Consider the following 27184-nt stretch of genomic DNA (forward strand, 5'->3'; position numbering starts at 1 on the left):
CATATTATGACTTTGAGGTAAAAAAGAGCATACTATTTTTTTACCACATTTTTACCATTTAATTACTACCATCTTTGTTTATTAATATCATACTTCACATGTTGGGTGTGTGATATCATGTTTATCAGTTATTCATAATGAAATATATTAATGAAAACATTGCAGTTTACAACATATATTACTCCTTCCAGGATTTCAGCTAAAAAAATATAGGACTTTTTTCTCTATTTTTTTTTTAATCCATTAACATTAAAAGTGGGTGTTATATAGAGAATTTTATTATCAGATTGCCCATGTGGGCAAAATGGAATCAGCAGTCAAGGAAATTCATTTCAGACAAACATAAAAGAACATTCAATTGAACAGCTCTTAAAAAAACTATTATTAACTTTAAATTCATATTTAAACTACATTTCTGTTTTCTATTTGTTTAAATTCAGCATTTGAAACTGAATCAAAAAGGCCTTCTCGATTCAGTTCTGGATTGCACACAACCCCAGCAGCCAATACTCATAGAGACATATTTTTTTTATCTTCTTGTGATTAAGAGGCCAGTCACTGAATCAGACTGGTTCAGCATCTTGCTGTCATGATTACAGCAAGGTCAGTATACAGAATATCACTTAACACAACAACACACTCCACATGTGCACACACCCACAACAAATACTACAGATAAGAAAAGGCACATGTTTGATCACACATTTTGACATTAAAGATTCATGCTAATGCATGTTAAACATGATATAATTCACTAAACATCATGAAATCACTCACAGAGATACTTAGACGCTGCTCTGATCCGTAATGTGTCCAGCCATGCTGGAGTAACATCTCTTGTGGTGACATCATCCGTAACAGAGAATGCTGGGAGATGACAAAAGACTTCTGTGACAGAGTTCATGTATGAGTAAACAAGCTCACTGGGTGTTTCTGTTCATAGTACACAGCTCTGAGTGGGACCACTGAGGTCATAATTGTGTCTCAGACAGGGAGTTGCTCATATACTGCACATAAAATGTATTATGTTTCTATTGTTTTATGTTCTGTTGCTTTAAGCACTTTTAATTATTGCAGTTTATTTACACTCAGATATTAGTCATACCAGAAGCTTCTGAATGTTCCAGGGTGTCCTTTTGTAATTTAGATGTTTTAAATTTAGATCTGAGCAGATAAATTTAGATCATCATGAAAATATCTCATGAAAAGGCTTAAGGGAATTGTTGTAGTGCTTTTTCTTTGAGAGGGTTGACATGTTTGCTCTGAAAATCAAGACTGGAGTTTTGACACTTTGTCATTTGGTCCCTCGCGTTTCAGCGAGGACTTAAGATAGACCATGCACATTTATAATGTTCCTTAATTTAGTTTTGGAAATATTGGGTGTTTTTCTGTTTTGCTTTATAGAGCACAGGTTAATGTTAACTATAAGAGAGTCAAAAAAGAAGGGTGCTTACAACTTCTTATATGTAGTTGGCAGAGCATCGCATAAGCTCATTCCAAAATAACACATATACTGACATAAAGTATGCATACTCGTGTACACTACTTGCAAGATTTCTGAAAGATTAACACTGCTTATATATAGAATTAAGTTATGGAACATTGATTTTGATTTATAATCTTTCAAAGAAAAAACATTTTCCCCCGGCAATTTGTCTTGTGGTTTGTGTGCACCTGACGATTTATCATTTTTATTAGGATTTTAATGACTATCATCAATATCTGACTGTTTAAAATACATATCTACTGTATCAGGACCTTAACTTTTAAATCCGCATTTAAACTTTTTTTTTTTTGTAATAAACCATTTTTATATTAAACATGACATAAACATAGCTTCTCTTTCGTGGTATATCTAAAGTTGTTAGCTACACTTGACAGTAAACATGGTTCAGTGTGTTATCATGCAACTCTCTCAGGGAACAGTTAAATCAATGTTTGCCCGCTGGGCGCAACCATTCGACAAGCGGGGGAGGATGATTAATTAACAAACGAGTGCAATAAAAATTATATTAAGCTAACAGACTAAACATTTATTGTTTTTTAATACGTTGCAAGCATATTGTTTATACTAAACACGTATTTTTAAATTACAACGCAGGGTTTATAAATAAGTTGCGTGCAAGCACATCACACACCCCTTTTCCGTTGTTGGTACAATCGTGAAGTAGGTTGGCTTGGGTTGAAAGTCGCTCGCAGCAAAAATGTTTCCCAGGGTCTGACTTCGCGTCCTTATTCGCTGTTCGCTCCACCAGGAACGATTTCACAAGGATCTCTTGCTCAAAAGCCATGCTGAATCCAAGAGACTGACGACAACGACAGATTAGGGGGGAAAAATAGCCTTTGTTCCAGCGCTGAAGTAGTTTTTAAACAGAGAAATCAGGATGCCCGTGAAAGGTGGAGGAAGAGTTGCTTATCCGAATAAAAGCGACAATGTTGTAAGTATCGCTGCCGAGGGAATGTCATGTACAGTTTTTCAGGAATAGTTTTATGTTTATTTCGGAAAATAAATCCTAAGCACTAGAATATAAGTCATTTTGATCAGACATAGAGTATATCCATTTTTTTATGATAATAATGTTGCTTCAGTCAGTGGAATTCTGTACTGTGTACTTCACCTGTTGAGTTTTCCTCAGGGCGGACGCTACTGTATCAGCACTCTCCCAAATAATGTACTTTTAGAGCCGATTATATGTTATATTTCTAATGGTCAGAAATGATCCTTGTCATTTAGAGACGCCCACCTCTAAATACAATTTTATATAAACATAACGGGGATTGTTGTAGTGCTTTCGCTTTGGGAGTTGCTGACATGGTTGGCCTAAAAAGTCAGGACTGAAGTTTGACGTTTTGTCGTTTGGTTTCTTGTATTCCGGTGAAGACTTCAGATTTTGGTATAAACCAGAAACACTCCAGGCACAGGTGTTGTGTCTAAATAATTTCACTTACTTCCAGCTTTTGAATAGGCTTATATTGGTTCATTTCTATTCTGTTTCAAACAGCACACCTTGGTACGGACCATATACTATAAAATCTAAATTAATTTATAGTAAAAGAAAGTTTTAAAGTACTAGTACATGCATTTTTAATATTAGATTTTGGACGGTGTGAATCAAAAGTTTGGACACACCAACAGTATTTGCATTATTATCTACATTTACATAACAGTGAAGTTAAATTATGAAATATCTCACAAGGAAGAAAAGGAATTATATAGTGACCACAAAATGTTAGATCAATCCAGTGGAATAATTATCTCAATTTCTTTGCTCGTCATCCTAGGATGCTTTTTAAACCGTATTGAAGAATTTTGCAAGTATGATAGACACTTGTTGAGTGCTTATTCCGTATATAGTTCAATATATACTTTTTTGCATTTGCAAAATTAAGAACATATATTTATAAGGTATAAATATATTCAGTTAACTTTCATATAACTCAATCTTTGCATCAGCTCTACTATTTATGATATCATATCAGCTCAGCTACTGTTGCATCAGAAAATAACTTATTTAAACTGTCAGTGATGCAGAAACTAGTCCTGGAGCTCTCTTTGAGTGCTGGGACCAAGTCACATTGACTCTGTTTGAGTCAAACTATGGCTGTATCTCATTACCTTTAGTGAGATGCATACATCAAATGTATGTTGGGGCATTCTAGGCAGGTACTGAACCAGCCGAGTTGATGTTCCCCAAAAATGCAGTCTAGGTAGGCAGCTCACTACATTTTACAACGGAACCTATGTTGCCTCTTGTTGCCTCATCCGAATGGACAGCTGATGTTGTCGTCTCAATGTGGAGGTATTGTGTTCACCCCAGTGGCCTCCTCATTTGGCTTGGTATTTTCTGTCTGGTTTGGCCCAGCGGGAGAGCAGCTTGGGCTGCAGATTATCAGACCTCATTATTCAAGAGAGAAGAGGCCTGATTCTGATGTAAGGATGAGAAGAGTTGTTATAATCACACCCAGACTTATAGCTTCTCAAGAGCCAATCTTCTTATACTCACACTCACAAAACTGATTTAAAGTCTTTACTTCTTTTGTGAGCAATATTCAGTGCATTCAAGTTAACTTAATGAAAGTTTGAGGACTCGTTTGTGTGTAGGATATGCACAAATGCAATTATACATCCCCACAAAAATCATAAAATAGTGTTTGTGACTATTGTGCTGTATTCGAAGTCATCAATTTCTTTAGAGCTTTGTGTAAGGAGCAGACCATTCAATAATAATCTCATTTGTCATTCTGCATATTTAAACCGAGGTGACTCATTCAGTTATGACAAACACATCCACCTCATTTGCATCCATGTTCAGATTAAAAAGAGACGTGACAACATATTGACACCTAGTTTGGTGTCATTGATTCTAAATGATTGATTATTTCATGTGTTGTAGCTAAACGTGACTTTTCAGATGAGATTTGAGAGTTGCTGCATAGGGAAATCATTGCTGCATGTTTATCAAATGACTTCTGAATACTCCCAATACAGTGCATGAGTCATTTTAACCACTTTTCTCTCTTTTTTTTTATTTTTTATTTTTTTTTATAGTGTTTTTGATTATTATTTTTTAACTAAACAGCTGTGGTAACCATGAACAGTGCTATTTCTGGAAAAGAAAAAGTGAGAAAAACTGATGACTGAATATTTACTGTCGGGTGAATGTTTAGATACGATCTCAGCTTGATGCTTACTTTTTCCCCAAGGAGCAAAATAAAAAAAATTGTAAACAGAAAAAAACTATCAAATTATATTGTTCCTTAATAAATCGATACAAAGAGATATTTAAAAGCAAAATGTATGCTAGATTTTAAATATTCCAGCTTCAAACTGTATTTAATAATTATGTAATAGTTTTTAGGCCTAGTTTATACTATGTACTCTTTGTATACTTTGTCTGTGTATAAACATATTATTGTTCCAATGCTATTAAAATCTTTATATTAAATAGCCGAAAGAGTTTACACTGATGCCAGATCCAGTGTATTGCATAACCAAAATACCAATAATAACAGGAATAAAATAACTTTTTGCATAATGCGGGACATTTAATTATAGCAGGCCTGAAATACACTAGGACTCTTATTTTAAAATGTCAATGCTTTACTTATCTATTAACTTAGTACATAGTACTATTACATTAACATCGTACAATATAAACACTTAACATGGTCATAATTGATCAATAATTGGCATATTTTTCAACAGCAAATATATATAATTTATTGACTGATTACCACATTGTTACTTTAAAACATGCAACACTCATATTTATTTTATTAAGTCATAGGGTTTTGAAGGTTTGAACATTTTAGTTTCAAATGCAAGTGAAAATCTCACATTATCGAGTGCTGATTATTACTGTTACCATGTTGTTTTAGCATTGTACTGTTGTGTCTAATCGGGCTCATCTAGGGGCCGCTTGCTCCCCCTGACCAAACACGTGGAGCAACATCCTCCAATCCGGCCTAATCCACTAGAAGGCTTTTAATTCTGGCTAGTTGCCTTTAATCTCCCGCGAGGCTGCTTGGCTTTGGTTTTTCCGCTTCAATCACACCTTTTAATTAGGATTCTCTGTTTGTGGATTCATATTTGGACATAATTTCCTCTGTACATCCTGCATGAGGACAAAGACAACACTGAAGGTAGTCTTGTTGTTTTGGTGCTGTGTTTTGTAAGACATCCTGATGTTTTGAGGCTGTGTCACGTCTGCACATACTGTAGACCAGTGCGAGCTGGTTTATTGCAAACGCTTTTTGCCAGGCACAAGGGCACTCGGTTTAAATTCCTCCTGCACAGGCTGCGCTAGTGGTTCAAACGAAACAATGGTTCCACCTGTCACTCACATTCTCTTCAAAGGATTAAACTAATTAAACCTTTAGTGTGTGTTAATAATCTATTTTGTCAACTAAATTGCCACATCACTTTAAAGTCTGAATGGAGTGTGTGGCAAACAGTGATTGTCTCAATTTTTTTCTTGAAGGGCAAGAGCTGTAATTTGCTTCTGTATGAAGATAAACTGTAATTTCTGTAAAAAAAAAAAAAAAAAAAAGTATTATATATATATATATATATATATATATATATATATATATATATATATATATATATATATATATCTCTCTCATTGGGGGTGGAGCGAATGTGTTTTAGTAATGTTTTTTTTTTTTTTTTGGGAAGGGAGGGGTGGTTGTAATGGTCTGTTTATTAAATTGAATTCAATAATTAAAGAGTTTTAAATGATTTAAGGCAATAAAGAAACAGAAAGAAGAATGGTAAAATAATAAGTATTTAATTTGAGCTATTTTGTATCTTTTTTTTTAGATATGCACACATTTATTCTTCGGTGTGCCCAAAGCATGAATCTTTATAAGGGAAAACAACTAACGATTCCTAACACCGTGTCTACACCAGATGCAAGCGTTGCGGCGCAACAAAATACTATAGAACCACTGATCTATAATAGAGATTCACTATATATAGAGCTCAGTATAATCAATGATGCTGTCTACACTGGATGCTGCATGGCGTGACACACAAAATCCCTGACAGTACTGCTACTGGGTTCTGTTTATGACGTGCTGACACAAAATTCGAATGATTTTCAACATTCCCTTTGTCGCGTCCAGTGAAAGGCCGGCGCAACATCGTGATGTCTATCGGCCATGGATTATGGCATCATCTATTGGCCCTAGTCCTACCAAAGGTTGTTCACACCAAGGATGAAATAACGATAACAATATAACTAAAAAAAAAAACTTTCTAAATTTATAAGAATAGCAAAGATCATACCAAAACTATAACATTAATGACACAGAGAAGCAATATTGTTGGAATCACTTTCAAAATGTTTTTTTTTTCCCAGCTGATGAGTGATGATAACATGGGCAACCAATCAAAATTTATTATAAACAGAATGTTATTATGCATTGGTGTGGAGTCTGCAGACGTTCTTGGTGCATGTGAACGGATCTTAAGAGCTGAGGCAATTTTGAAACATTAGCCTGAAATAGTCATGTTTTTCTTTGTAGTTTGTGGCTGGATAATGCTTCTAAATTACATGGAACAGTTTGAGCCTCTGCGCTGGATATTTTAGGCCTTTGCTCCTCTCACCAGGGTGTACATCCTGTATACATGCACATGTATCAGTAGTTTGGTTCATGCAAGCTGTGTGATCGTTTGATCTCAGTTGGACACACAGAGTGATGTCAAGATCAGTTCTCATGTACTGCGGTTTCCTGTCTTCTCATCAAAATTTAGTTTAAAAGAAAAAAAGGTCAGCTTGTTTTCATTTAGACTGACTTCTTATACAGAGTCTTATGATTTTCCAGAAGTTGTTATTTCCTCCCTGGCCGCAAGGAATTAGATTGGGCTTATCTAGGAATGGCCATGATGAGGACAGTTTACAGCTTGCTTCCTCTGCTGCATTGCTTTCCTTTTTTAACTCTACCACTAAAGTTTGCAGACCCTGTTCACAGAGCAAACTCATTAGATCCCTATAAGGCTCTCCAGACGTTGTCCTAATCGCCCGGTGATGACAGAGAAGTGAATCTCTTTCCTTCTCTATCATGTTTGACATCAGTCATCTGTTGTGGATGCATTGAACGTTTTGTAATTCCAGGTTATCCTGCCTCTAATTTAAGTTTCATAACCTTGTGATGGAAAGTTTTTTTCCCCTTCCCATTAATGGTTTCATCAGTTTGGGGGGGTTGCTTTAATTTATGGTTTAATTGAATTTACCTTGGTTGTCAATTTAAGGCAGATGTGCCTCAGTTTGATTTCAGGTTTCTGCAATTACTTGGTCATAAAAAAATGCTTCTTTTAGCTGGAGGGCAGATTTGTTGTTTAGAAGGCCTGTTTTGATTTCCCTTGAGACTATGGTTCATTAGTGAAAGCTAGGTGAGATTACGTAACCGAGACAATGGCACATAATTGTTTTTGTAAAAACAATCATAAAGGACAATAATTCATTTCATTTGAGTTTGACAACTTATTATATTCATTTGTAAGCGATGGTACTGGCTTAAAGTCACCCTGACATTTTCTGAATAGATGTACTAGATCTTATTGTGAATGATTCATTTATTTGTTAAGTTTTATAAAAAATAAATAAAATAATAAAAAAATAAATAAAAACTTTATAATTTTTAATCAAAATTGTATTCATAACTCAGTTTTTTTTCAAATAGAAATTAATTTTAGAATCTTAGAATTAAAATTTGAATCTTAATTTTAGTTAAATCTTTAGTAATTTGGTTGTCATTTTTGTCTTTTTTTTTTCTTTTTCCTTTTTAACGTGTCTGTGCAGTTTTTAATTTTTATTTAAGTTTGAGGTATTTTAGTACCAAGTTCATTTAAATTTAGTCAATTTTTTTTTTTTTTGGTGGGGGGGGGTTATTATTTCAGCTCAAACTACAATTTTCAAGTAACTAAATTGTTTTCTTTTTTATGGTTATGCATTGTTATTTTTGTTTATAAAATTTACAGTGAAGTAAACGATCCACTGAAAAAATGAACTAAAGTTTAAAGAAAATGAAAAAAAATTGTGAAATTAATTGAATTTAAATCATCATGTTTAATCCATATACATATATATATATATATATTTATAAAGCAAATACAATTATATATTGAACTTATTATAGAACATTAAATTATTTTAAAACCTCATTTAAACCTACAACAACCTTTGTATTTATCTGTGAAAAAACACTAATGCTTTGGGAATTACAAGCATCTGCACAAATCCAATTATTGAGGAATTCGTTTGTGTCAGAGATGTGACCTCAGAGAGACAGCAGAAGATTGGAGGACAGGAGTGGGCCAGTGGAGAACATGGGATGGTGGATGAATAAAAGAGTTGTTTACACTAGCGCAGCGACAGTGAAAGCAGAACATTGTTCCTCCATAAACACTCTCCGAAACAATGAAGCTCTCATGCTGGAGAGACCCTCAGAGGAAGAAGGGGAGTTTGAGGACCGGAGATCTGTTAAGTCTGTTTATACAGTATGTGATGGTACTAATATCAAATGATCCAAGATCTAAATTTCCACTTGTGTGGGTAGAAACCTTGAGTTGATCCTGTTACTGGTGCTCTTAGACGGTGTGTGCATAGGGTGTTACTTCAAACATTGGCTGCATTTTGTCATTTAATGCAACAGGAACAATAGTGCTATGTTGTTGTCATTGCTTTTTGGACTTCCCCATGACTTGGGAAGTCGTGGCCTAATGTTAAGAGAGTCGGACTCGCAATCGAAGGGTTGTGAGTTTGAGCCTCGGGCCGGCAGAAATTGTAGGTGGGGGGAGTGCATGTCCTGTACAGTGCTCTCTCCACCTTCAATACCACGACTTAGGTGCCCTTGAGCAAGGCATCAAACCCCCAACTGCTCCCCGGGCGCCGCAGCATAAATGGCTGCCCACTGCTCCGGGTGTGTGTTCACAGTGTGTGTGTTCACTGCTGTGTGTGTGTGCACTTCGGATGGGTTAAATGAAGAGCACAAATTCTGAGTATGGGTCACCATACTTGGCTGTATGTCACGTCACTTTTAAAAAATCTTGAAGTTTCATAAAAAAACTATTGTACATTACCGTGTTTCATATATTTATTTGCTACAGTATTTATTAGTAGAGCTTGATTCTGTTTTTCCCCTCAACATTTTGTTTGATTCACTACTGATAATGTTGAAAGTTTACATCTCTCAATGCTAATTTTGATGTCACAGCTGAAAATAATATATGCTTTTGAACACTCTTATAAATCTTACACTCACTATAACTATGAATTAATGTAATTAATTACTTTATCAATTATTAATATATATATATTTATTATATTGATTATCATATGTGACCCTGGACCACAAAACCAGTTATAAGTAGCACAGGTTTATTTGTAGCAGTAATCAATAATACACTGTATGGGTCAAAATTATAATTCTTTGTTCTATTCCAAAAATCCTTTTGACCTTCAGAGTCCAGATTTTCAAATAGCTGTATGTCAGCCAAATATTGTTATATCCTTACAATTTATTTATTCAGCTTTCAAATAATGAAATCTCCATAAAAAAGGACCTTTATGACAGGTTTTGTGGTCCAGGGTCTCACATGTCCTCTTTAAAGTTTGCACCAAATTAAAATAAATCAGGCCCAAAGGCTTTTCATTCTTTTAACATTATTGCACTTTGGACATATTTACCATGATTTCTTAGTTAAAATACATTTTATTTTATAATTTTTTTATTATTGTACTTTATTATTATTATTTTTTATTTAATTTAAAATGTTAATATTACATTTTTAACTAATATGTATTTTTCATTTGATTTTAATCTATTACTATATATTGTATTATTTTGAAACTGTATTTTTATTGTAGTATTGAAGTACTGGTTCTTTGCGACATCGCTGTTGTCCCTGAACTTACATTATCTGAACGTGAAATTGCTTTGGTGCTCATATATTCCTACAGTCTAAGCTCAAATACCGCTCTTTCTCAGAAATCATTGTGAGTCGTCAGCACATTAGCTGGGAGAAAACAACCTCTTGTTTTACCAGAAGAAGACCACAAGGTTTGAAATGTCAATAAGAATCCATTGTCCTTAAAAATGACACGAACGTTCCCTCCTCCAACCGCTGTTGGCATTCGACATGCTTGGGTTTTGAGGTTTCTTTTTATTTAGTGACTGCTCTCGAATTCCCAGCGGAGCTCTACTCAATCATTTAGAAACATCTTGGTATCCTTCATGGAAAACTGATGGAGGGAGTGTTGGTTTCGTAAGCAGCAGGTTCGTGTCGTCTGACTGCTGCGAGTAAGAGAGTCTCATGTGTTCATCATATTACATTTCAGCTCGTCATCAGAAAGCATTGACCTGATTGGCTGAAACCAGCAGTGTGGGCAGAGTCCCGTGCCCTTATATATCCCTCACGGCAGATCCTTTTTTTGTTATGCAAAGCATTGTGGGAAGTATACAGGTGTAATCTGCTACCTTCTTATCTTTCATCATATGTTTGTTTTGGTTTAATGTGTTGACTCGGCAGAGCAAAGGAATGTGGATAGTAGAGGATCTGGACTCGACTTGAGACGCGCTGCGCAGGATGGCTGTTAGGTTTCTGCATCAGGTAACTGGTAATAGCTGGAGGTGTGCACCTGATACCTGAAGGAAAAGCATACAGTACACCAGTTGATGGAGCGCAGGCTTGGTCTGAGCTGTCTGAATGCTTTTTCATAGCTGGGCTTTTGACCTGTAAGAAGCTCAGCCTGAGCTGTATATTGTGCAGGCATTCATGGCTGATGTGGGACATTAATTACTGAAATTACTGAATCACATGAAGCGAAATATGAACTTGAGTTAAACTACTGCATATGCTAAACATTACCAGTCTTTGATTAGGAATAATTTTATCTATCTATCTGTCTGTCTGTCTATCCACCTATCCATCTATCTGTCGTATCTACTGTATCTGTCTGTCTGTTGTTCTATAGTTCTGTCGCTCTGTATCGTTCTCTCTATCGTTCTGTCATTCTGTGTCTGTCTTTTATTCTATCCTTTAGAAAAAGGTGTATCTTTTGTTCTTTACCCCTTTAACAATTATATTAGATATATAAAAAAATGAAAGTTTCAAATATTGGTAATAAATTACAGAGGCCATTATTTATTTAGAATGGCATTTATCTTTGATAACACTAGATTTGTGGGCTTATTTTATGGTTTTTGATGATTTTTTAGTTTTTTTACCTTCAGCTGATTGATTAACTTGATCACTGAGAACCATAAACAGCAATTTTTTTTGACAAACCATTTCTGTTAAATGTGTTTTCTTTTTTTTATTTATTTATTTTTTGCCATTCATTTGAGCTAGAGCTTTTTCTCTGGGATTAGCAAATGTGTTGGCTCATTGGAATGTTCAGAAAACTCTGGAAGTATCATGATCTAATTCCGGTGGATTGTTTTAGTAACACTTTGCCATTAAAAATGTGTCACATGGTATTCTGACTCACTTATATGTAATTATAACAGGCCATGATACAGTCTGTTTACTTTAATGACTGTGCTTTTTTGTGAAATTTAGCTGTAGCCAAACAGGATTCACATGAAAACATCTGAAGATTTCTGTAGTTTAGGCATTTGCTTATTGACTAAGAAGAGTCTGACACATACATGTTTGTGGAATGCAGGGTTGGGTCAAATGGGAAGTGGGTAAAAATAGTCTGTGCTGTGCACATGCTTGGGAGTTTGTCTCGTTGAATAGATGTTTGGGTATGCGTCAAAGGTGGCTTTCTAATGACCTCTGTTTACGGGATGAGCAAGCTTTGCACATCCTCTTTGCTCTTATCTGCACGTCATAGTTAGACAACTATTGTTTTACTCTCATTGTTCACAGTGCAAGTTGGACCTCTTTCTCAGTGCTGTGAGTTATTTTACTAAAGGCTCCACAAATTCAGTGTAAAACCCTTCATAATAAGATCATGTGAGCATCAGTTTACATGACCCTCCAATCCCGCGGCGAGACCATGAGAAATATGCCGCTATTCTGCATTAGACACCGCCTCATTCCAGGGATGTAAAATCACTGTGGCAGAATAACCGGCGCCGCGCTCCGCACTTGTCCAGACATTTTCTTTTGAAAATTTTAGTGAGTAGCGTCAGATTGCACAGCAGGAATGCTCTATATAAGGCGGCGAGGTTGGAAACCCTCAAGAAGACGACACTGTGACCTTCAGTTCTCCTTACAGTATGTTCTTTAGTGTCAGAATGGTTGTGATGTTTGTGGGTTTTGGATATTTGGAATGCAGGGTCGCTGTGATTGTGTCAGCACCAGCCTTCGCTGTAACCCTGACCTGCCCTAAAAATACCAGAACTCCTTGAGCTTCATGCCTCCTGTCTGTCTCTGTTTCTATGAAATTCATCGCTCCCATGCTGAGTTTAAGAATGCTTTTATATACTTGAGCACAAGAAGTCAAAGTAAGGGTTGCATGCAAAGGGTGTTATTCTTGTAAGTTATTCTTGTTTTATATATATATGTACAGAGCTGTGTAGATTTCTTATGAATTGTAATCAGTTACTGATTACGGATTACATGAAAAAAACTGTAATCAGTTATATAATCTCTTAGATTACACATTTTTGGTAACATAATCTGATTACTTTTGGATTACATTTGTTCTAACCCTTATTTGATATCACATATATTCAGTTAGCCTAATCTTGTACTTTTTTGAAAAACTAAAATATATATATATATATATGTATGTATGTATGTATATATATAATATATAATGATGTGAATCATTACCCTAATTTTTTTTTTTTATTGGATGAATGAAAACTCTTTGCATCATTGTTTTATTCGCACCAACATCATTTGATTTTAAAATTTTGGAATAATCTATTTGTATAGCATACTTTTATTTAGTCTGTAAATAAAGACACTGGTAAAGACCCTTTTTTTAATTTAAAACCAAATTTAAAAACTAATGCTGATCAAGAAACATCTTATTGAAAGTGTGTTGAATGTGTTGTTTGGACTGTAGAACTATGCAGTTATTGCCTTTAATTTCACATGGTTACAGTTAATCTTAAAGATCTTGCTTAAAGATTTTAAAAAAAAAATCGGAAATCGGTATCGGAATCGGCCAGTTTGGTATCGGCCATGAAAAATCATGATCGGTGCATCCCTAGGTGTAACGGTACTCATAAATCACGGTTCGGTACGTACCTTGGTTTTAAAGTCACGGTTTGGTTCATTTTCGGTACAGTAAGGGAAAGAAATGCTAACATTAAACTGCAGGTTGTTTATTACTATAAACTTTTTTTTAACAATTTTGTTTTTTTATACTTTTTGATTAAAATGTATATAAAATAATAAGAAATAAAATACTGCTGCAAAGTTCTCCACTAAATAAAATACTCCGTCTCAAACCAATATCATAAAATAAAATATTATGAAAAATATAAATAACTATGATTACAGTGCCGCATTACCAATCCCTCAGATTTCGTTATTGCGTTGGACCGATCGGAATTAAGAGCAAAGGTCTGTTTAAACAAGATCCTGGTCTGTCGGCGGTCTCCCTCTATGTCACCTACAGTAGCAGCAGCACGCCAGTGCCGCACCAGGCATGATTCTGGTGTGTAAAGACACAGAAAACGTGAAGCATCCGTCACGCAACTGACATGCAGCAGAAACGCCACGCTCACACCACGCAGCCAGTGTGTCACCGGCCTTATTAGAATCAGTTGCAGGGCAGGATTTGCGCTGGACACGGAGACTTCCGCCACTTAATATGTTAGTTTGGAAACATGAAAATGTACCAATGTTCCGTACACAAAATATTGCATTCGGTCATTCGGTACACATGTTCACCGTACCGAAAGCCCTGTCCCGAAACGGTCCGGTACGAATACACATACCATTACACCCCTAATATATATATATATATGTGTGTGTGTGTGTGTGTGTGTGTGTGTGTGTGTGTATATATAATTGTTATTTTAGTAATAATAATTATGCTATTTATTTAGCTTAATTTTTCATTTTAAACTTAATTTTGTACTTTTAAACTTAATTTCAAATTTTATTAAAATTGTACTTTTAGTTATTTTATGTGGTTTTGTCTTTTTTATTATTCATTTTTGTATTTTTCATATTATTTTATTTCATTTAGCTATTTTAATAATTAGAATATTTCAACTTAAATTTGTTATTTCTGTTAGTTACCTAACAATTTTAATTTAATTAAAAAATATTCATTAATAATGTTCTTTTTTTTTTGTGGTATTAGTTTCAGTTTGTTAATAACCCTATTTGCACATTTTCTCTGTTTACTTGAATAATAACTTGACTGGAAATACTCAAAAGATCCATACAAAACTATTGGTTCAATTATTGGTGTTCATCTTATTTTTATTTTTTTTCAGTACCCTTACATCCTTCAACTGTGTCTCTACAATAACCCAGGCTCTATCAGTTTTTGAAATATTGTGTAAATAAATTGGCAATCGCATACCGTAGAACAAAGATCAATGCAATAGTGACTCGAAACAAGCTCTATTCTAAACCGAGATTCAAACACACACCCTTATGATGTGCAGAAAACAGAACATGCTGACCTCAGAATGACCCTCAGACTAATTATTGGATACAAGTTCATCTGTGCCCACAAATGTACTACATTAAACACCTCAAACTTTCACTTTTGGCCCTTCACATTCATACCATCCCCCTGAAGGACACAGCACATGAGAGCATATCAAGCACAGATAACAAACACTCGCGATAGGCGTTCGGCCCAGTTTCCAGTCTTCACTGTAACACTACTGCTCAGAGGCTTTAGACAGGACTCAGATGAGCTGCATGAGGACACGACTGGTAAACGACCAGGAAAAGCTTCCCCTGCATGGGCTGATTTACATTTTACCCACTTTACATGCTCTTTTTGTTTTTCAATGACCACCATTTAACATTCCTCTGGCTGCATAGTAGGCAATTATCGGATGTAGTGGAGTTGCTATTCTGAGATGCTAAGTCTCTCTCCTTCTCTATACTTTATGTGTGTGTGTGTGTGTGTGTGTGTATAACGTTTCAACATCCAATGCCAGAAACCTGTTCATGGTATCGTTTACATCACATAGCAGAAGTGTGCGTAGCTAAGTGAGGTGTCATCCCTTCGGTAATGACACGGAAGCTGGGATGGCATCGGTAGCTGTTGTATTATTAGCGGAAGGAGTGGCGCTTCAGGAATTCTCCTCATCTCTTGTAGCCGTTTGGACGTGTTTTTATGTCCGACACCCCTTTAACCAGCCACTTGAAGAAATTCGATGTGACATAGAGACGAGCCTGGGCCATCCACACATCCAAATAAAGATTTATCCCACACCACGGATTTAAAGTGCCAGGTTTCTCCTTCCCCACTACAGAACACCAGATCCTTGTCTGAGATGCACGCTGACCCTCTTTACGACTGTCTATTAGATGTAGACAGCACCGTTAAAGCCTCATAACAGGATGGGAAACAGTTGGGCAGCTGCTCGGTGAAACGGCACCATTTGTTTCTCTTTGAAGATGAAGCGGCGTTTCCAATGAGTCGGAACAGAACAGGGTCATCTGATTTAGGACGCGGGAAGAGTTTGTGGGCTTGGGTAATGCGCTTGTGTTTCTGTGCTTTGATCTTGATAGAAGTGTCATTGGGAATAATCTGGACTTTCTAAAGTGTCTCTAAGAACATGCCAAAGCTTTCGGACAGTTTTGCTATCAATTTTTTAAGCTTTACTTTGACGACGTTGAAGTAAAAATGCTGACAGTTTTCCATACTTCCTGACTGCATGATTTTTTAATTTGTGGCTAACAGAACTGTGTTTAATATTTGAGAGTGGTTAGAGACTACTTTTAATAAGACATGAACATGGCGTAGATTTAATGCGTTAGTTTTTTTCAGAACAGTGCTGATTCACTTCATGTCAACTGACACAACTATTTTTCAAGGTTTGGGTTCAGGGTTTTTTATTTATTATTATTTTTTTTTATGAATTCTCATCTTTTTTTGTAGCAGTATATAAATACACTGCTATATAAAAAAAGAAATGAATATCTTCGGCAAGGATGCATTAAACGTATCAAAAGTGACAGTAAAGACATTCATAATGTCACAAAAGATTTTATTTAAATATGTTCTTTTGAACAGCTAATCATCAGTAATTATATCTGTCTGATGTGAAAATATAAATACACTGCTATTCAAAAGTTTGTGGCTTGGCTTTTTTTTTTTGTTTCAATATCTTACATTCACCAAGGCTGCCTTTATTTGATCAGAAATGCAGTGAAATTGAGAAATATTACAGCATTAAAAATTAACTTAATTTAACTAAATTAAAATGTAATTTATTCCTTTGATGCAAAGCTGAATCATTACTCCAGGCTTCATTGTCACATGATCCTTCAGAAATCATTCTAATATGATGATTTGCTGCTCAAGAAACATTATTATTATCATTATCGATCCTGAAATCGATAAGTTAAAGCTGTTATGTGTTTTTTATTATAGAAAGTTCAGATGAAAGCATTTATTTGATATAGATTTGCTATCTTTTGTAACATTTTGTAATGTATTTACTGTCATTTTTTTATCAGTTGAATGCATTCTGTGCTGAATAAAATGATTTCTTTAAAAACAAAAATCCTACTAATCTCAAACTTTTGAACGACTGTATGATTTTTAAGCTAGCTGGATTTTGCTATAAATGAATGCTGCTAGATTAATCACAATGTTCCATAACTGTTTTAAGCATTAATTGTAGAGTTCATTTGTTATGGTCTAAAATAGGAAGTGTCTTTTATTTAAGGAAACACATGCAGAAAGGGGGAAACGTTTTATTACAGAAGGAACCATATGGAAAGTGACAATGAATTTCAAGGAGACTCTTAATCATGTGCTAATAGTCCACTCACAGCTCAAGCAGAAACGCTCTGAATTCATAGAGCGATGCACAGCTTGTTAGACTTTATGTCATGGTGTATGCAGAGAGGACTGTGTGTGTGGTGTTGAAAATTTATCTTTTAAAGTGCATGGTAGAGATGTGAAGGACATTTACAATCAATTACATCATGATTTATCTTCATTTAAAGCTTTCAACCACACATGAAACGTCCTTCTTTCTGACAGTATCACTGAAATAGGTGTCTTCACAAATCACACATGTCTGTTTTACAGACTCTATATACAGCCTCTGCCTGTCATTTGGCATGCTAACATTAGATTGGCTGATATATCTTTGGAGGCGGGGTTTGGAGAGAAGCTGTCTTGTTTCAGGATGTGATGGAAATAAAGGTGATTGATTGATGGGAAGTTTGCCAAACGGCTGAAATGATTGATTTGAATGGCTGACCACAGCAACTTTGATGTCATTTAAGAATCTATGACACTTTATCACATATAGATCAATTGATTTTACTTTTTTTTTTTTTTTTTTTTTTTTTTTTTTACTTTTTTTTTTATACCACATTAAATTGATTTGAATGGCCTCAACATTGTGTTATTTTGAAATGAATTGGTTTGAAAAAAAATTGAAAAAATGTGAAAAAAAGGTTTTTGCTTACTTTTATTTAAAGAATATAACCGCATTCTTACAGTATTAAAGTATTAAATTTAGATTTTTGTAGAACATTTTTTCAGCCTCACTCCCCAGAGATGCTTGTTTAACAATCTAGATGACAAAGAGGTTCTTTTTCCATCCATTGTTGGAGTTGTTTTCAGAGACAGTTAGTGCTTTATTTTGGAGGACTGGCTGTCCAGTGGAGCAAACAAAGAGCATCAGTCTGAGGATGTGTAAGTGTTCACTCGCTCTATTTTTACACCCCAGTGTTCAGAGGAAAGAGTGACTGTGCTCCAGTAAGTTTTTTTCTGTTGGGGATTCATTGTTTTCTCACAGGAATGATGTCAAGGCCTGTTTGCTTTTTGGTTACTTTAGTGCCTGTTTTAGTGTCAGTACTGAATAATACAAATCAGCCACTTGTATCATGTTAGCCATGGAACAGCTTGTGAATACACATTGTTGATGTTATTGTAAGGCATTATGGCATTTCTGTAGTGCTATCAGTGTCATGGGAAATTAACTTCTAATGTTCAGTGTTTGTTGCATCGTGTCTGTCAAATTCACAAATGTAAATGTTATTATATTGTGTAATATATTAGAAAACAATTACTCTGATAAATTAATAATCTATTGATTATTCCATTAATTAATCAGATATTTCACCATGAAAATGATGTCCAAGTTACAAATGTATAAAGGGTACAATATAGCGATTGGTTTTAACAAAGTTACTGTGAAAATAACTTTTTTTAAATTAAATAATCATTAAATTGTATTTTACACTACCATTCAAAACTTTGGGACCAGTAATAAAAAAAAGAAAAGAAAAGAATATCTTAATTCGTCAAGGATGCATTAAACTTATCAAAAGTGACAGTAAAGACATTCATAATGTCACAAAAGATTTTATTTTAAATATGTTCTTTTGAACAGCTAATCATCAGTAATTATATCTGTCTGATGTGAAAATGCCTAGGCCTGTATAAATTCAATTGTACAGTATTGAAATGAAGATTACGAGTCGGGTCAAGCAGATTAGAGTGTGTGCATCAGTGGGTCGTCATCATCTTATAGGTACTAGATTAAGGACTGGGGTCTTGCTAATATGGACCGTGACGGCAGGAGATTGTTAGTGGGCGTAAAACCCTCTAATCTTCTTTTCACTGCTAATAGAGTCAATGTCGTGAGTGCCTGGTTTTGACCCGTGATCTCTTATTGTCTTGCTTGGAATTCTCAGTTGCTCACATTGTTCACAAATCCAGCTGTTTCTTTCAGGTTTGAGTGACATCAAGCCTTCATCATTAATTTAATGCTGGAAAATAGATGGAAAAAGGAATAGAGAAAAATAAAAATAATGAATAGTAGGAATGAGCTGAAAATATTAGGCTATAAAATTATTGTTTTAATTCTGCTGAAACTGTTTTGGACGGTGCATTTGGCATCAGCATCTATTTTATAGACAGCATTGATAAACTAAAAAAGGTTATTATGTCACTTTTAAGCCTAAATTTGAATGCTCCGCCTTTTAAAGTATACCCCATTTGAGGCGTACTCGGACACAGGCGGTCGACACCAAGTGCTCTAGAGAGAGATTCATCTTTGTCCAGCGTCTGCTCTATTTTTCTCCAGAAGATAAAAATATCTTTGTACTCTTTTTAACTAAAGTTGCTGCTATTTTATAACCCCTTCACACAAGTGCTTGTCAATGAAAGCATCTGTTTATTTTTGCAGTCTCCATTATTTTGTAGCAGTTGCTGTTCTGTCTTTTTAGTTTTGTTTTCTACTGTGAAACAGCGGCCAGTGCTGCCACCTTGTGGAACAACTGATTTGTGCAAAACCAAGTCAAAGTGCATGTGTGTCCTGCACACACTATTCTGGTGGCATAATTTGTGTCACACACTGTGTGTGGACCCTTGCTTATGTGTAAAATACAAAGTATACATTGGGCTTTAGTCTTTGCTGTTTTCAGGTGATGCTTAAACTAAACATTATTTGTGTCTTAACTAGGGATGTCAACGATTAATCGATGATCGATTAATTGTCGATAAGAGATGCAATCGATTAAGGCTATCGATGGTCGGTTAACCGATTCAATGTTGGGCTGCGTGCGGCTCATGCACACTCAACACGTGCGAGCGGCTGTGAGTGACGGTGACGATATATAAAAGCATCATCATTCATACACAATGTACAAATTAAGCTTTTAATGTGATTTAAACTTTAAAGTACATTAAAATAGAAACAACATAAAAGTTCTTCAACATTAAATGCAATAGAAATGTAGTTACTAATCATTTCATCAGATAACTGTTTTATATCGTGTGCTTTGCAGGGCTGCGGTACACCGTGACAGGACAGGTAGTCTATTCATTCCTACAACTTGTTAATTCATTCCTACGAATTATTAATGTGGCAATTGTCCATGTTTCATTAATTTTGTTCCCTAAATAACCCATGATTTAAGTGAAATAAGGGAACAAATTAATAAATCGAACGAATTCTTAATTCATGAAATCTTTAATTTCCCTTCCCATGTTTACCACAGTAAGAGATCCGAAAACAGTTATTAAAAGCGAAAGATAATAAAATGAACCTGGGAAATTAGAGGGTTAGACTATGAAGATTTAGGAAAAGAAACAATGCCTAAATATACTGAATTTGTGGAAATTCGTGACCAACCGGCAAACCAGAACAAAGCCGCGTAAATGAAGACTATGGGGTCCAAAAGCATGGTCGCGATGTAACATTTTCCAGTTAACCTATTATTCCTCTAATAAACAAAGCTTTTATACCACACTTGTCATAATCAGATCTTATCATTTCTAAATAAATAATTGCTGGATTCAAAACAGCGATTAATAGGCGCTGTGACCGACACATTCCTGGAGCATTCAGTTTAAATAGACCGTAGTATACCGGTCCACTCTGCTGTTATGCCAAGGACGTTTTTGCTCATATGAAGAGGATCATCTTTTCCGTCTGTATGCGAATGCGTGTTAAGTACAAGCCTAGTTTACATTATAAATAATAGTTTAACATTCAAATACATTGCGAATATGGAAACATTTCGATTTGTGCCGAATGAGACATGAGCAATAACCTCCAAATAAATCTAGCCAAAGCCGCGCTCGCTCATCCTCGTCTGCACACATGCACTGTCACGATCTAATGCGCTGTATGCCGGATTTTTAAAAATCGGACATTTTCTAGGACAGAATCCAGCAGGATCAAATTAATGTGAGCAACTGTGTTTTGGTGCAGCAGCGCCGATGTAGTTCACTTAATGTGCAGCGCAGTCACACGCGCTCCACATTTCGGATAATTTTATACAATAATGTCAGTTGAAAACATTGCAATTGTGCTTTAAAATACAACAACGAGCACCACAAAACCATTTAAAGATGCGCGTTCAGCGTTCTCCGTGCGGGATTGGAAACTGTCAACAAAGTAAAATGACCTCAAAAGTATGGCGCGCTCTCTTCATTTTATCAAATGATCATAATCGCATCTATTCATTTTATAATCCTGCTACTAGCATTTTATTCAGATTAAAACCTCTTTATTTCAAGTGAGAAAGCGTTTTGTGTGTGTGGCTTTTGCACATCCTGTCATACCGCTGACTGCGTGCCTGCAATAGACGCATTTTGCAGTATTATGGTTAACGATTAATCGATTAATTGATCGTTAATTTAAACGACGATCGATCATGGAAATAATCGAAATTTGACATCCCTAGTCTTAACCTGACATCCAATAATTGCGAAAGGCTTTGTTGCTTTTGATATGAAACAAATTCTGACTTTCAGATATGTTCTATTTAGAAAACATGTCTTGACTATTTTAAATAGTTTTGTAATGTGTATTAGTTGCTACAACAAGTTATTTTAACATATTTGAAGAGGAAGATTATTTTGCTAAAATATATGCACTATATTTTATTACATTTATATTTTTACTTAAATGTTGTCTTCATGATTTAATGCATGTTTGAATAAATCTGTCATAAAAACAAGTTTTTGTTAACACCACTCTGTTTGTGTGAATTGAAACATGATTGTAAAAACAATTATTTTCAGTTTCAGTAAATTAAGACTTCGATTTCAGTAAGAAAAATGCATCACTGATAAATACATAACACTAAAAGACTTTCATATGCTACAAATACATATCAAAGTGGGAGCCTCCCTCCTAAAGCTTTTTTAAAAACGTTGTAAAGCTTCCTCAGCAGTGCGCTATGTTGAAATATTAACGTGAACACCGATGTCCTGCGGATCGCTGCAGTCTCTTGGGATTTCTTGGGAGTGTGTGTATGTGTGCATTGGCTAATGTTGTATGCACTCCGTCAGTACACATAAATATGTAGGTATTGATCTGTGCGTGTGTGTTAATGTAGGCCAGTTGTGTATTAGGATTACATCAGAAGAGGAGCCGGCAGAATCACAGCGAGAGAACGAAAGAGAGAGAGAGAGAACCCAGACATGAAAACGGTGCTGTGCCGAAAGTGGGCACGCGCTGTGCAGTCGTTCAGGACTCGCCGTGGCTCCGTGAGTCTTATTTATAGTCCCTCTCTCTCTCTCTCTCTCTCGCTCTCCCTCGCCCTCTCTCTCCGGGGTGCCTAATCTTCTCCGCCTCAGAGCTTAATTAGATTGGAGGTCGGGTGGCCATGGGGAGAGATGAGTGTGAACTGGCTTCCCTTTGGTTGTTGCGTGCGCCTGCAGAGAGCCCAGAGATGGAGGCGGCGCGGAGGGGCGCGAATCGAGGTGCGGGGGGAGACCGAGGAGCTAAGGAACAGCTTCATCATCCTCTTCTCACCCAGGCATGCGTCATGCCTGCTCAGACTGCTGGTGGGGATGGAAAAAAAGGCGCTCGCGGAGGCTTGATCCTCCAGGGATAAACCCTTCCGTCAGCTGCCACCTTATAGAGAAGATTGTCGTGTTTCTACCCCTCTTTCCTAGATCCCGCAGTAGGCTTGATTCGTACGGAGTTGGTTTGTATGGCGTTAGTGGGCGTGTTTTGTGATTGTGTGCAAAGTTTCATGACGTGTCGTGTTGTATGTCAGCGAAGCGTTTTGGGTTTGTGAATCGTTTGTGCTTGGGGAAAGTTGTGGTTTTGTGTTGTGTCCGTCTGATGTTGCTTGTTGAAACGGAAACTTTGCAAACTAATGATAACGAGTGGAACGTAAACTGCAGATTTAAGGTTTGAATGAAGCATCCTAGTTGGCGTGCGAGAGCCGGGAATGCAGGTGCAGGTGTGTGCGTGTGGACTTCACTGGCTCCTGTCGCATAGCGTAGCTTTTGCTGGCAGCGGCTGTGCTGTCTCTGTTGATCCATCTGCCGTGCTGTTTAAACTCTTTCTCTGTCTGGGTTTTCTGCTTCGGTCATTAACGTGAGAGGCAGAGGGGAGCAGGTGTTTGGGTCTCTGTGTATCCCTCAGGTGTGAGGAGTATTTTTAGAGTGTTTGTGGATTGATGTGTGTGTGTGTGTGTGTGTGTGTGCATTTGGGCTGGGTGATGAGTATATTATCATATATATGAAATAAATTTCACTAAATGTTTCACAACTTGCATATAGGCGAGTGTTAGGACAGATGTTTCAGCTCTCTGTTCTTAAACTCTTATATTTAAGTTGCAAAATTGGCCATAGAGTTAAGGTGAATCAAAACTTTTAATGATTCATTTGCGCATCACTTAAAGTGTTTTTTTCATATATTGAAATATTTGAATACAATATACAGGTAAACATCGCTGTTTATAACTAGGCATTGTTGTGTTGGTTTGTATAAATGAAAATAAGTATATTTAATATTTCTTGTTCATTTAGTTTAGAAAACATGCCTTCGTTATTTTTAAATGGATTTTAATCCGTTTATAATGCTACATTTTAAAGGCATGGTTCATCCAAAACTTATAATTCTGTCATTAATTACTAACCCTCATGTCATTCCAAACCTATAAAACCTTTGTTCATCTTCGGAACACAAATTAAAATATTTCTGCCGAAATTTTCTGACCCTGCATAGACAGCAAGGGAACTACCACATTCAAGACACAGAAAGGTAGTAAGGACATCAAATAGTCCGTGTGACATCATGGTTCCAACATCATTTTATGAAGCTACAAAAAAATACTTTTTGGGTGTCAAAAGTCTTGGATTTCATTAAAAATATCTTCATTTGTCTTCCAAAGATGGAAAAAGGCCTTAGGGGTTTGGAACGACATGAGGGCAAGTAATTAATGATAGAATTTTCATTTTTTGGGTGAACTATCCCTAAATAAGTGATTTGAATTGGCTAGTTAATAGCAATTTATAGCATTGTCAAATAAAATGTAAATATTTTAACAGCGATTTTTGTGTAAAATAACTACGTTTGATTTTACAATTTTGTAAACGTTGCATTTGTCATAAATTTTTGTCATCATAATTGACCACCCTGTTTTATAGATTAGATTAAAAAAAAAAAAAACATAGTGGTTGACCGCTAATAAATATCAACCAGGACTTCTCTATCATATAGAGGGGGATTTTTACTATACAGTTATGCTTTTGTTTTTGCTCAGGTGTTCTGTTGACAAGTGTGGCGGGCGATTTACTGCTCTAGTGGGTGTAGTGTGTGTGTGTGTGTGTTTGTGCGCGTCACATGTCGAACCTGTTGTATCTGCTGTGTGGAACGGCTGTTCAGACATGTTAAGGTGACGTGCTGTGGTCTGCAGGTTGAGTTTACATGCTGTCCCGGCGGCCCTGCTCTCTCGGGTCTGTGTGGTGTGATGGGCCTGTCAACAGGAAACATCAGCGTATTGGGACCAGCAGGGTCCTCCTCTCAGGCTGCTCACAGGGTCCTGTCCTGGAGAGATGACAGTCTTGACCTTGTTGTGAGGAGTTTAATAAATAAGTCTGGAGAAAGAAATGGAGGGATTTTTAGGTTACTTCTCACAAGGGATGAGTGATGTTTCAGAGACATTTTAAGTAAAGGATTGTGGATATATAGTTTTTTTATTTTTGCATTATTAGAAAGTTTTTTTTTTTTTTTTTTATACACACAGCCCCAGTGTGTACTTCATGTGTAAAATGATCAGACTTGAACCTGTCTCACCCACATGATAACCAAGGCGTAACACATCTGGAGCATGTGCATTAGGAGTTTCAGTATAATAAGGAAAAAAACAATATCAATTCAGATGAGTTTGTATAAATGGAAATGTTTTGCAGAGTATTGTTGGTGCTTTTTTGATGCAATAGGCCATTGCAGTGATATATTTTGTAGGCCAACCCAAGTTTGCATCACCCTGGTTTGCATGACAAAATCCAAGAGCCAAAAGAAAAATCCTATTGGGTTTGTTGCAGAAAATAGCTCTGCAACCAACAAATATGTATGATTCTTATGTTTTGTTCATCAAGATAATCTTCCTAAATGAACTTTTATGAATTTTGAAGTCAACTGAATACAATTGCCATAAAAGCTAAAAGTTAAAAGCTAAAAATAGAATATAAACGAACGGCTCCCTTGGTTCCGTGACTTCAACATCACCATCAATACGCTTCTGAAATCTCTTTATGCATTTATTAAAGAAAACATTTTCCCTTAAAGTTTGAAGTATAATTTGCAAGAGTATGATTATAAAGACATTGGAGCTGTGGAAGCGGAAATGAGTTTAATGGAAAAGACGGTTAATGTCACACACGCTGTATTCCCATTTAGCCACTTGATAGCAACCGCCTTTTATCAAGACAAGTAAATGCTTTTAAAAATCTCAAGGGGGTATTACTGATTTTATTTTGTAGAATAAATCATGAAAATATCTTGAACTTGTTCACCACAGACATTATTTTCAGGCATTTAAACAAAACCTTTTTTTGTTGTTGTATTTTTATGATAGACCAACAAGTGCTAAAAATGCTCTCATTTATGGTTTTGGCCTACTTCATCTCTGCAACTGTCTATAGCGATGGGCCTGCTTCAGCTTAAACAATGACTTTATAAATGTCATAAAAACCATTAATTGATAAAATTCCTCTAAATAACTCCTCTGAAGCCATGCAATAGTGAGATATAAAACTGAAATGCAAAGTTTTGTTTCCTGAAACCCTTTGCCACATTCATAGCTGTTTAATCCTGTCATGCGAGTTCAGATTGGTTTTGACGTCTGTAACGATCGTCCAATATTTCATGATTTTCATTGACATCAAACCTGATAGTCATCCAGGTTTGGAACAATATGAGGGTATTCTGTATGCTCATAAATGCATTTTTGTTTAGTAAATTGATCAGGCAAACTAGATTAAGATCAATTTTTTCATAATTGTTGTCCGTTTTAATATTTGAAAAGCCTTCAGGGACATTCCTGTGGCGTTCTTTGATTTATGAAGCGAGCAGCTTTGTAATTTTCCATTTAGCTATGAAACTTCCCATCATTTTTCCAGAGCAAGGAAGCGAGTGCTTTATAGAAGCAGCCTGAGCTGCCTTCAGATGATGCAGCATCTTTAGCTCTCTCGCTATCCGTCTTTCTCATCACATTCTTATGAACAATATCTCCACTAGCCACAGGAGGAGAGGAGGAGAGCTGTCTTAGCTTATTAGCATCCGGCCCTTTATTCACTTTCTCTGTGGATTAGTTTTATTTGCTGCATAGCGCACTATCCGAGCGCTTGTGGAGAGCCAAACAAATGCACATGTCCACACTAATTGTACGCTTCTGTAGTAGTCCGAGTCTGCAGGCAGAATCCTCCAATTAGAGTTGCACACCAACAGGGATGAGGGGAAGTGTGTGTCTGTGAAGAAAAGCTAAAGGGAAGTGCAGAAAATGAAAGAAAAGTATATGTAAGGAATGAAAATAAAATAGTAACTTCATTATTTGTCTGTGAAGCTGCTTTCGAATGATGTGTATTTTGTGAAAAGTGCTGTATAGACGAGTTTGAGTTGACATGGTAGGGAGAAACGTTTAATGAGAGTAGAATCAGGTTTAATTAAAGACTTCTATTCTTAACTGGACATGTTGACAAAGTCACCGTGGTTTAACCTTGTGTCGTCATGGTTTAGTTGAGGTTGGGTTGTGCTGTGCCTGTTTCCAGTTAATCATCAATATTAATGGGTATGTCTGTCC

At 36.0% G+C, this 27184-nt stretch overlaps 1 protein-coding gene across 7 annotated transcripts in view; it reads left to right on the top strand.

The window, feature by feature from the left end:
* LOC113107158 (tight junction protein ZO-2-like) overlaps window positions 1-27184 on the top strand; it is a 296039-nt gene that overhangs the window by 233752 nt on the left and 35103 nt on the right. Inside the window, exon 1 of one of the 7 annotated variants that reach the window (XM_026269462.1) lies at window positions 2155-2438. The exons of 2 other annotated variants lie outside the window; for them this stretch is intronic. In XM_026269462.1, the coding sequence (XP_026125247.1) occupies window positions 2385-2438 (54 nt within the window). In that variant the 5' untranslated portion in view covers window positions 2155-2384. Of the gene's footprint in view, window positions 1-2154; window positions 2439-5583; window positions 5644-11077; window positions 11117-15566; window positions 16138-22612; window positions 22632-27184 lie in introns of those variants that run through there. 4 more of the 7 variants (XM_026269464.1, XM_026269465.1, XM_026269461.1 and 1 more) reach the window with 4 other exon arrangements.

This window comes from Carassius auratus, chromosome 8 (genome assembly GCF_003368295.1).
Source record: "Carassius auratus strain Wakin chromosome 8, ASM336829v1, whole genome shotgun sequence".
NCBI lineage: Eukaryota > Metazoa > Chordata > Actinopteri > Cypriniformes > Cyprinidae > Carassius > Carassius auratus.